The following is an 11,066-nucleotide window of genomic DNA, read 5'->3' on the forward strand; positions in this document are numbered from 1 at the left end:
CACCAAACATGCCTGAGAAGGTGGTGGGACTGAAGGAGGCCCTCTCCCAAGACAAGAACCAAGTCTCAATACTACTTTTAAATCTAATTTAGTACTGATTTTAAAAGAAGTTTCCTTTCACATTCTGTTAATTTCATGTGCTCGTGGTTATTTCCCCTTTTATTTTCTCCTTTTATTTCTCCACCCAGCTTTTCAATCATTCTTACTTTTTAGTTTGCACCTGCCACATACATGCTATCCAAAAATTTTCCTTCCATTTCTCTGCCTATTTCTAGCATTTCTTTCTTTAGGAATCCTGACCCCCACCATAGTCCCACTCTTTCAGTTATGAGTAAGGAAAAAAATTATTTGGATCCATAGATATCCACATATGAGAGGTTTGGATCCAGATATATGTTTAAGAATCCTATGTAGGTCTGTTTTGAAATAAGCCCCATTGACTCTCACCATTAGTACTAAGCACCTCATCCCTCAACAAGATATGAGAATACTGTCTAAATCCAGCTGTGGTAAGTTTTAGGCATGGGATGTGTGTGCGAACTATGCCTAACAAGTAAGACAGGATTCACTTACTGCTGCCATGGCCCGTAGAAATCCTTGATCAATCCCCAAGCTATGCCAGCTCACATCTGCCACCATATGAGAAGCAATTCCAAAGAGGAAAGCCACAAGCTTCTCTGTGGCCTAAAGGAAAAACAAAAGAAAACAAAACATGAGTAGTGGTGTCAAGCTGCATTATTTCTACAGACCATGTGAGAGAAAGAAACATGATTTATTAGGATAACTTGATTTTTAAATAATAACAGGAGAGCCTTCAGCTTGAAAAACTGATGAGGAATTTATTACCTTTCCCCAGGGCTGGGGATAGTTCTTTCTGATGAAGTGGATACTGGCATTGAGAAAAGGTGACCAATGAGTGTCTTCAGATACTTGATGGAATAGGCCTGTAATACCAGCAAACACGATCAAATTATAAAAAGAATACCTTAGTTCCCTCATGTTTTCACTTTTATTCAGTGGAATATATTTAAAGGCTATAATATCTGGCAGAATTTTTTTCTGGCAAATTACCCAAGAAAAACCATTTTTGTATATTTAATAATATAATATAATACACAAAAAAATCACAACATTATTGAAAAAGCCCATAACAGAATCCTGAAAGAGACTCTACAGTCAATTTGTTTAAGGTAATAAATATGAAAATTCTCCATTCTAGATGGAAACCAGAATGCTAACAACCAAGTGGCCTAGTTTTTGTATAACTCTTAATCATGTATTAGTGTTCTCCCCACCTCCTCTGCTGATATGGGCACATGCTAGACTAGACCCATTGAATCAGTAGGATTTATAGAAGTATAGACTTCCATTTGGCAATGGGTGATTGAATGGGTCTACCCACTGGTGGGACTGGCACATGAATGTACATATAAAATGATGGAATTCTATCTATTTATAAACATATTGCTTGAGTTTAGTGCCAGAACATTAAATGGCAGTAAATCATACTGAATCACATGAATTCAGCCTACCTGGGAGCTTATCCTATTGACCATAAATAATATAAAGTAGCTTCTCTTCAAAGGAATCACCAGAATTAGTTTGCATATGGGGCTATGTAATTTTCATGAGGGACATGATTTAATTCAAACTGATACCCACTAGCTTCAAATGATCCTCAAGCTTTTTATATATACCAATGCCCTGATTTCGCAAGATTTAAAAAAAATCATTTTATTCAATATACCATGTGCTCTGGAGGTGGGATGGGGGGACGTTTTGCAGTTCTCCTGTCCAACCATTTTAGACCCAGTGGGAGCTGTTTACCAAAACCAGAGGTGACTTTTATCTAGTTCACCTTGTAGAATTGGGGAAAACGATCTCCTAAGTGTTAAAACAGTGGGGGGCGGGGCAGAAACCATAGCAAAACTGTCCCCCATATCTCCCACAGTGTGCAGAGAAGCAAAAATTAGGGATGTCCCTTCAAGGTCTGGTGAAGGATGTATCCAGCATCTAAACCTTGGGTAGCTATCCACTTCTTGTGTACATGCTTGTCATTGACCTAAACATCCAGCTGCCCTAGGTGAACCTGTTTTTACCTCTTTTAGCCCTTCTCTTCTTCAGTCACAATTCATCTGCATTGACGTCCAACCAGCTAGTACACATGCACTGAGTAACAGCTTACTAGTATCAGTAAAAATGTTAACTTGATACTGATACTTTTCAGAAGTCTCTTTGGGGAAGGCAAGATAAAAATAATATTTCTTTTACTGTTTCTTACCATTCTTGCAAATATCAGAATAAAAGGCATCAGGATAAAGGCTTCCAGCCTGATATGCATCTTGGTGGGTTAGTAATAACTGGATAGAAAAGAAACAGAAATCAAAGCATTAAAGGAAAGTACTTTTCCAGCATTTGGGGGCACAAACAAAAGATAGCACTTAGCACTGGACTTGGGAAATTCAAGTTCAAGTACCAACTGTATACTGAAAGTAACTGGGTGAACTTGGGACAATCTCAACTGAAACAGCCTTGAGGGCTTATTGTGAGGATCAAATGGGGAGGAGGAATGCCATGTATGCTACCTTAAGGAAGAACATGATACAGTTGTCTCTTCCATTCTGTTATGAATGGTACAGTTCATACAATCTGAGGTCAAGGTTTGAGGCATTTTGGATAATTACATTCACAGAACCATTTTTCAAGAATCTATATACATTTCTAAATCTACATATGCTAACCAATCACAAGATCTGTACATTGGTTATGTCTTGTATTTTAACAAGTGAAATCATCTGCCTACTGGAATCTCTCATCTATTCCATCCAAAACAACAAGCAACAGAAGTATTTGAATGTAAGCAGAGTGATAGAATTCAATTAGCTATGAGTGCCACACTTTAGAAAGACAAAGCAGAAAGACTTGTTAGACAATCTCTTGCCATACGCACATTCTGTGCAAAATATTTTATTCTAAATAAACATCTGCCCCAAGAACTATAGGCAAAAGTTCACAAGAAGGATTCACATTCACAATGTACAATAACGATTGTGATTATTTGAAGAATAAAAGCACATCACTTTCCATCTTAATGGCATTTCACATTCCATCTTAGAGCTTTATCACATGGGAAATTTTAAGATCTGAGCAGCAAATATTGTGTGAAAATTGCACAGTTGTGATTAACATTTTCACACGATGTCGCAATTAAAGTGCCATTATCCCAGGAATAAACAGGCAACAAACAGAAACAAATCATTCATAGGGAAATCCGGGAATGATTTGTTGCTGTTTATTGCCTGTTTATTCCTAGGATAATGGCTCTTTAATCACAATGTGTGTATAAATGTTAATCGCAATTGCACGATTTTCACATGATTTTTGCTGTTTAAACCCGATTTTCCCCGTGTGATAAAGTCCCTAATGACATTGGAGCAATAAGTAATTACAATTGTTCCATGTTATAACTCTGTAATGCACAAAATGTCAGTGTTTCTTGTAGCAAATGAATTTGTAGATTCAACTTTGAACAACTGTATCAAATAGCATCATAATAAATGTGTTTTAAGTAGATTGAAATGATAAATAGATGTCAAATTCCTTCATATGTTCCACAAATTGAATAAAGTGAACATAAATCCCAAAAATCAAATGCTAAATTGGTAAAAAATATTGTATATTAGAATGCTACTGAGAATTATAATAATAAACTTCCTACCTCACGATAGTCAACGTTTCCCTCTTGTTTGCCCAAAAATTCCAGAGCTCTGTGAGCTGGAAAAAGTTACATAACATGTTACAGTAAATGACTAGTTAAAAAGACCATGATGCAAAAATTACACAGGGCAGTATACAGTGTGCTATGCACCTGTGTCTGGGGGAAAAAAATAAATTCTGACAACAATCAAACATAATCCATTTAGATCACCATAGAAATGGCTCCACTGTGTCCAATATTTCAGATAAAGATATCACAAGCCATGGTTGTTTGCTGGAATCAGGTTTGTTGTGATGTACAAATCAGCCTCTCCTATAGAGTTGATTAGGCAGCCACAATTTGAATCCATTATGTGGTGTTGGTTTACAAATGTTGGATTATTTAAATCATGGCATGTCATGGCCTCTGAACCCAGAGTTATGTGTTATCCTTGGCTTTTTCTTCAACTAGCATCCCAAGCCAGAATTGGAAGATACAGTAGTTTGTCTGGTCATTTGCCATGCTGGCCATAGCTTAAGCAATAAACAATAATTACTATAAACCATGAACATGCCCTTTGGGCTAATCAGAATTCTAGACAATATAGTTCTACAAGGAAACTATTCCATTTGAGTGACACCTTCTTTCAACAATAAATGCTCACATTCTTAGGCAGTTGTATGGTGTAAGTATCCAAAGTTATCCTATCCCAAATTCATGGGATGGTGACATCGCTAGCTCCTGTTCTTATTTCCTTACCTTTTGTCCCAGATCATAAACAGAACTGATAACTTGCTACCATGATTGTTTTTAACTCTGCATTCCAAAACTTTATTGTGTTTTTATTTGCTAAAACAGGAAACTGAAGTGTGGAAGTATTTGCAATAAATAAGAAATATCTGTCAGAAGCTGCAAGTGTAATAAGAGCAAATACAAGGTCTCTTGTCTACAGTTTGCAGCAGCCTCCACGTTTGCTTATAGTGACAATGAAACATGGGCAATCCATGTCATAAAAGCTATGTAAATATGGCAATTACCAGTTTTTTAGCAATCATGTTGTTACCAATTTACAAAAGTTATGCATCATTACTACAGCTTGACAGATAGCTCTATATTCATTCCAGCATCACAAAATACTTTAGAAAAATATGATTTACTTATTTTACTTTAAAATATCTGAGGGTCATAGACATGGTGCAATGTGATGGACGTTATGCGTCCTTCACATCACAATGACGGTACCCAGGGCGCCACCATTGTTACGGCGCCATGCCATACTAGGGTTAGGGACTGTGGGGTTGCCGAGCGGTCCCTTAAACCTAGTACGATGCCAGCACGAAGCTCTAGCGCCATTGTTTCGTGCCTATGCTCTCAGACTGTTCATGTGGGTTCAGCTCCCCTGGCCTAGTCTTCAGAGGGGCTCGTGCCCCCTCTGTTCTTGGCTCTGTTAATAATACGTTAAACATTCTTTTTAGATCTGAAGCTTGTCCTTCACATATCCAACGATGACAGCATAAGGTTCTTGAAACAATGAATGTTACAAAATATTTTAGAATATGCAAACAACTATGATATATTTATGATGTGACATCATAATTAATTTTGGGTCTCATTAAGAATAATAATGTCTACTCCTTTTCTTATTTCACTGTACATTATCAGATCCCTTTCTTTTGAGCTTCCAGGAAGCAACAACCATGCCATTTTTCATGGCTTTCACTCCTTAAAAGAAAACTCATCTGTCTTGATGACGTCTGGTTTTTAAACTAAGAAAGTGTTTTAGTCTGGTTTTCAAAAAATTTATTTCATATATAATATTTTAAACATTGTTATTTGTTGGCGGGCATTTTGTTTCAGAGATGATTAATGTTTTACTGAGTAAAATGCAAGACATAAAATAGTAAATAAATAAGATTAGTGTAGTAATTAATTAATATTTATTTCTCATTGTTAATTATGATTTGAAGTTCAAATCCAGTAATTTCCCAGAATGGACCATACATTCAGAATAACACACATGAACCATGTTTAACATGAAAGTATTAATATATCTCTTTCCTTCATCCTCCACCAGAAAGAACCAGCTGATAACAATTGTATTATATCCCATAAATCTGTAACATTTTGTTCTTCCCACAGTTGAATGTTTCCAAGCACACTCCTGCCATTAATTTCCCTAATTACATGAGCTGGCTGTGTTAGAGGTAATAAACCTGGCTGAAGTTCAACTGAAACTTCTCCTGGACCAGATGAAGTGCTCCATACATGGGTTAGATTTAATTACAGTATTTACCTCTGCTTTTTCTCAGAGCAAAACAGATAATGCATTGTAAAGACACATGGAAATCTTCTTGTTCTCAATCAACATCATTGGTGAAATATGCCTTTCCCTAAATTGGGTCCAGGCATCCCTCATTACTAATGTATACCTTATTACTGGGAAACTCCAAACCATCTTTGTAACCATTTATTGATTAATAAAGAATATTACCCAAGATCCTTTGATGTTTCCCTATCCACACGGGAATATAATACTATATTTTTCTCAAGTTTCCAAAGTTTGTGAAGAAAGAAAAATGGTAAATTGTTAAATTACCTTGGATAAACAAATAATTTTAAACGTTATCACTGATAATCTACCCAACCATCTTTGTTCACCTTGCTTAACTCAATTTTATCTAATTTAATCCCAAATTATTTTAAGCATCCTTATGCAAATTATAAGAACCAAAGCATGATTTCAAAAAACTTAATCAAAGCTTTATATTCCTTCCAACTCATAAGATTACTAGCAAAGCTTGATTTTAAAATGGTTTACAAATTAACTTGTAAAAGAAATAGTAACTGAAACATCCATAATTATAGAAGTGGTGAGACGTTGAAACAAATGTCTAATTTTCCAACATCTTTCCTGTTTGTTTTCAGAAGTTCTCAAATAAGGAACATCTACTTAACTACCGTAGATGCATATAGTTTGCTAGAGACAGCTGTAGAGCCTTAGGCTGCATCCACACTGCAGAAATAATCCAAGCTTTGCTTTGGTGCCCCACTAAACAACAGTTCCTAGAATTCCATAGCATTGAGCCACTGCAATTAAAGTGGTGACAAAACAGATTATTTCTGCAGTGCAGATACCGCATTAGAAAACATTTAGCATCTAAAGCATGCACACACATACTAAAGGGTGAGATGCAAGAAAGAGTTTTAAATGTGAATGAGTACTCAGGATATGCACATGTTCCTTTTTGTTCATAAGATATGCTCAGTTTGCATTGTTAGTATCCATGTCTGTCTAGCCACTTCTAGATACTACCTGCCCCACATTTGCAAACAGCTGAAAATGACAACTATAGCATTTTATGCTGCAATTTGCTACTGTTTGCTTCTCTGAGGTTACACTTACTTAATAACTATCATTGCCACCAATTAAATAAATATTTTATAATATTTTTCACAATACCCCTCTTACTGTATCTTACCTATTTCGATATGTGTTGACAGGCCACATGGTATAGCTCTTTGGCAAAAACTACAAAGTACAGCCAGAATGGACCATATCTTGAGACTTTCCATGCTGTTGATATTCTGGACTATAAATCATGGTTTGAAAATGCTGTCAATAGAACTGTGACCTTTGAAATATGGGCTACAGACAGTGCATTTCATAATCAAATATGTCACTAGCACAGATGCTAAAGTTCTCATGTTTAAAATGTCAGCTGGCCAGTTTTTTTCTGTATCAACAGACAGATTATCTTGCTCTTACGGACAAGAATGGGCCCAGCAGAAGCACAGGACTTTATTTTCCATTTGTATCTGTGAAATCATGCCTAGAACAAAGAAAATAATTGTTATTTTATGTTGTTCAGCAATATTACTATTCACTGAACCCTTAGATACTTCCAGACAGAAGCAACCAAACAATTGTACATCTGTTTAATTTTTTCCTCTTTTATGGATTTCCTATTGTAACATCTTTTTTCTATAGTAAGAAAAGACAGAAGCTGTGAGGAAATGGTCAGATGGAAGATTTACAAACTGAAGATGACATCCCACCCACCACCACCCCGCAAGTAAATTTTACAAATTAAGAAAGACAATTAGACCATGCAGCCATTTAGTCTTTGTCTCTTGTATGGATTTTTCTCTAGGAAAATCAGTTTCCTTTTTGGAAAAAGAATTATTGAAAACATTTTAGAACAAAAAAAATCAAGACTTGCAGCCTGTAAACAAACAAAGCAAATGACTAACACGCGAGTATCATAAAGGTACTTTTAAGATTCTGCCAAAGTCCCGTCAATTAGGAGTATTGTCAAAGAGTCCAACCAAAGGAGAAGTATACTTATGGTCCAAAACTCACTGCAGAAATAATCCACTTTGAGACCACTTTAACTGCCCTGGTTCATTACTGGGGAACTCTGGAAACTGTAGTTTTGTGAGACATTTAGCCTTCTCTGTCAGAGAGCTCTGGTGCCACAACAAACTACAATTCCCACTGAGCCAGGGCAATTAAAGCAGTCTCAAACTGGATTACTTCTGCAGTGTGTTTTGGACCTATATTATTTGAGGCCCTTTCAAAATCTCTGCCAATGTAAGTGGATGGCTCAAGCCTCAAAGTCCATTCTTGCTGTTAAAATAATAAAATGGAAACATTTTTCAACAAACCTGTTCTCTCTGGTTTCTCTTTTGATATACTGTACCTTATATTCACGGTCAATTTCTTATACAATGCCAAGTTCACTTCTTGGAATTATGTTTGAATCTCTGTATTTCCAATTTGGAGTGATTTGTTTATATGCAACAAATAGAAGTTGTGAAATGAAGTATTTGTTATATAGCAATGTATTATTATCAAGAAAATAAAAGTAATTCACCCATTTGTATGTTTTTCTTCTCTTGCAATATTTTAAGTAAGTTGATTTTAACTGTTTTTAAATTCTTGTTGTAAGTTTTTAAAATGTTTTTCTCTTGTGAGCTGCCTTGAGTGTCGATCTGGGAGAAAGGCGACATAAAAATAAGATAAATAGATAAGTACGGAATAAGTTTCAATACAGTATCCCAAAATGCCTTTGCCTTTGGGCAATCTAGCCACACGTGAACCAGTGTGCCTCATTCCCACATTGCCTCCAGCAAATCAGTTGAACGTCTGTCCAAAATAGGGAAAGATTTGGGGGACAGTTATGGCACCTATATATACTTTTATAAGCATTTTCCCTATTAGCAGAAAAGGAATGAAAGGGTAGGTTGGTCCATAATTTTGCCCAACTCTCACCTGGAGAGAAATAAAATGGATAGAAGATTCAATTCATTGATTTTGCAACTACTTGCAATCAGTGAGGCAAGTCATTGCTAAACCAATCAATCAAATCTTCTATCAATATATATAGATAGATAGATAGACAGACAGACAGACAGACAGACAGACACATAGTTCCCTGTCTGGATAAGGAGGGCTGACTGTACTTCAAGAAGAAGAGACAGTTTCGGGGCAATGGAACTAAATGATACCAATTTGATGGATGGATACCCCATGAGGCATAGCGGTGCATGTTTCAATATCCAATAAGGGCGAAGGGGTGTATATGTTTAAATTCATATGCAACCAATGAAAATGTGCTTTGTGGCTGTTGTTGTTGTTCAGAGTACAGGGCTCCCCCGGGTTACGAAATTAATTCGTTCCGCGGCGCCATTCGTAACCCAAAAAGCATTCGCAAGCCGAAGCCCCATAGGCGCTAATAGCGAAAGTCGCGATTTGGTGCGAAAAAGCGCCGAAAAGCACCAAAAAATTTTTCGTAACCCGAAATAACCTTCGTAACCCGGAACAGTTTTTTTTAATGGATTTTTTTCGTAACCCGGAAATTTCGTAACGCGGCGCATTCGTATCCCGGGGTACCAGTGTACTATAAAAGCTGGGTTCACTTTGACATCTGGGCCCCAGTGATTTGGATGTTATTTCCTCCTGGGTAGGGTTGCCATATCCCGCCCAGGGGCGGGACTTTCCCAGTTTGGGGCGGGGCCACACAGTCCCGCCCCAGTTTGGCCCCGGCCCCGGGACTCCCCCCCCCAGCGAGGCCCTGAAGGCAGCTCCACCCCTCCCCGTGGCTGTGTCCCACCCTCCCTGCCTGGCTCAGCCTAGAGAGCAGGTCTTCAGGACACCTGCCACTCAGGATTGTTTTTGAGGCCCTAAACATCTTTACTTGTAATATGCAAATTTCTCCCAAAGCTGACCAATGGGAAAGAAGCAATCAGCCCTCCACTTGGGTTTGTTTTCAATGGCTTGGAAGGAAGAGATTTTGCCTTGCTTGTAAATAGGAAGGGCTTTGGGGTAGCAAAAGGCTGCAGAAATTTTGACCCCCCCCCCTCCATGGCTCAGTGCTATAGGATTCTGGGAATTGTAGTTTCTTGTGGCACCAGAGCTCTCTTGACAAAAGGAGGCTCAATGGTCCACAGAGCTAGTTCCCTGGATTCCATAGCCTTGAGGAGGAGGAGGAGGAGGAGGAGGAGGAGGAAGGGTGCCTTGAAGGGCAGAATTGGGGCAGAGGAGGAGGAGGAGGAGGAGTTGGAGGAAAGCTGAGTCAGTGGCCATTAGGTCTGCCTTGGTTTTTTGGGGTTTTTAAATTATTTTTAAAAATATAAAATACTTATTTTATTTTATTTTATTAATTTTTATTATTGCTTTTTATTTTTTATTTTATTAATTTTTATTATTGCTTGTTTTATTTTATTTCATTAATTTTTATTATTGCTTGTTTTTATTTTATTTTAATAATTTTTATTATTGCTTGTTTTTATTTCATTAATTTTTATTATTGCTTTAGTTTATTTCATTAATTTTTATTATTGCTTGTTTTTTATTTTATTACATTATTTTTTATTATTAAATATGTACACCACTGCCTTGTTTTTTAATTATTTTTTATTATTAAATATATGCAAGTGCATTTTCTGTGTATTTATGGTGCTTTGAATGCTAACAAGTCTGCCTTTCCTGGACAATTATAGTGATGATGATGATGATGGTGATGGTGATATTGATATCAACAACCCTCTGAGGCACGGCCAATGTAACTTGCTGTGATTTTTATAAACTCATGTGCAGTGAAGAAAAACCACAGTCCCTTGACCAAGTACACACTTCTGAGAATTAAAGTTGAACCCAAGGGCAAGTCCATTTCTGCCATCTGTCTAGGAATAATGCCAAAATGTCTTCCATTTTGATCATGCCTAAAAAACATGCATTTATATTAAGATTTTTTTTCAAAAAAACTCATTTTTTTCGCATGTCCTCCATTTTTTAAAAAACGTGTCCTACATTTGAAAATCTTGCCCTACATTTGTCCCGGTTTGGAGGTCGTGTGTGTGTGTGTGT

At 36.9% G+C, this 11,066-nt stretch overlaps 1 protein-coding gene across 5 annotated transcripts in view; it reads right to left on the reverse strand.

The window, feature by feature from the left end:
- The window catches only part of GPLD1 (glycosylphosphatidylinositol specific phospholipase D1), a 47,288-nt gene extending 37,948 nt beyond the window's left edge, over positions 1 to 9,340 (reverse strand). For 4 of the 5 annotated variants that reach the window (XR_006103333.1, XM_042461627.1, XM_042461628.1 and 1 more), the window contains exons 1-6: positions 8,363 to 9,340; positions 7,177 to 7,527; positions 3,719 to 3,774; positions 2,282 to 2,360; positions 847 to 944; positions 574 to 684 (exon numbers count right to left, since the gene is read on the reverse strand). Coding sequence is in view for 4 of the 5 variants with exons in the window: in XM_042461627.1 (XP_042317561.1) it covers positions 574 to 684; positions 847 to 944; positions 2,282 to 2,360; positions 3,719 to 3,774; positions 7,177 to 7,270 (438 nt within the window). In the remaining variant the exon portion in view is untranslated. Of the gene's footprint in view, positions 1 to 573; positions 685 to 846; positions 945 to 2,281; positions 2,361 to 3,718; positions 3,775 to 7,176; positions 7,724 to 8,362 lie in introns of those variants that run through there. The other variant, XM_042461626.1, reaches the window with a different exon arrangement.
- Positions 9,341 to 11,066: the final 1,726 nt, after the last annotated feature.

Source organism: Sceloporus undulatus, chromosome 4 (genome assembly GCF_019175285.1).
Source record: "Sceloporus undulatus isolate JIND9_A2432 ecotype Alabama chromosome 4, SceUnd_v1.1, whole genome shotgun sequence".
NCBI classification, from domain to species: domain Eukaryota; kingdom Metazoa; phylum Chordata; class Lepidosauria; order Squamata; family Phrynosomatidae; genus Sceloporus; species Sceloporus undulatus.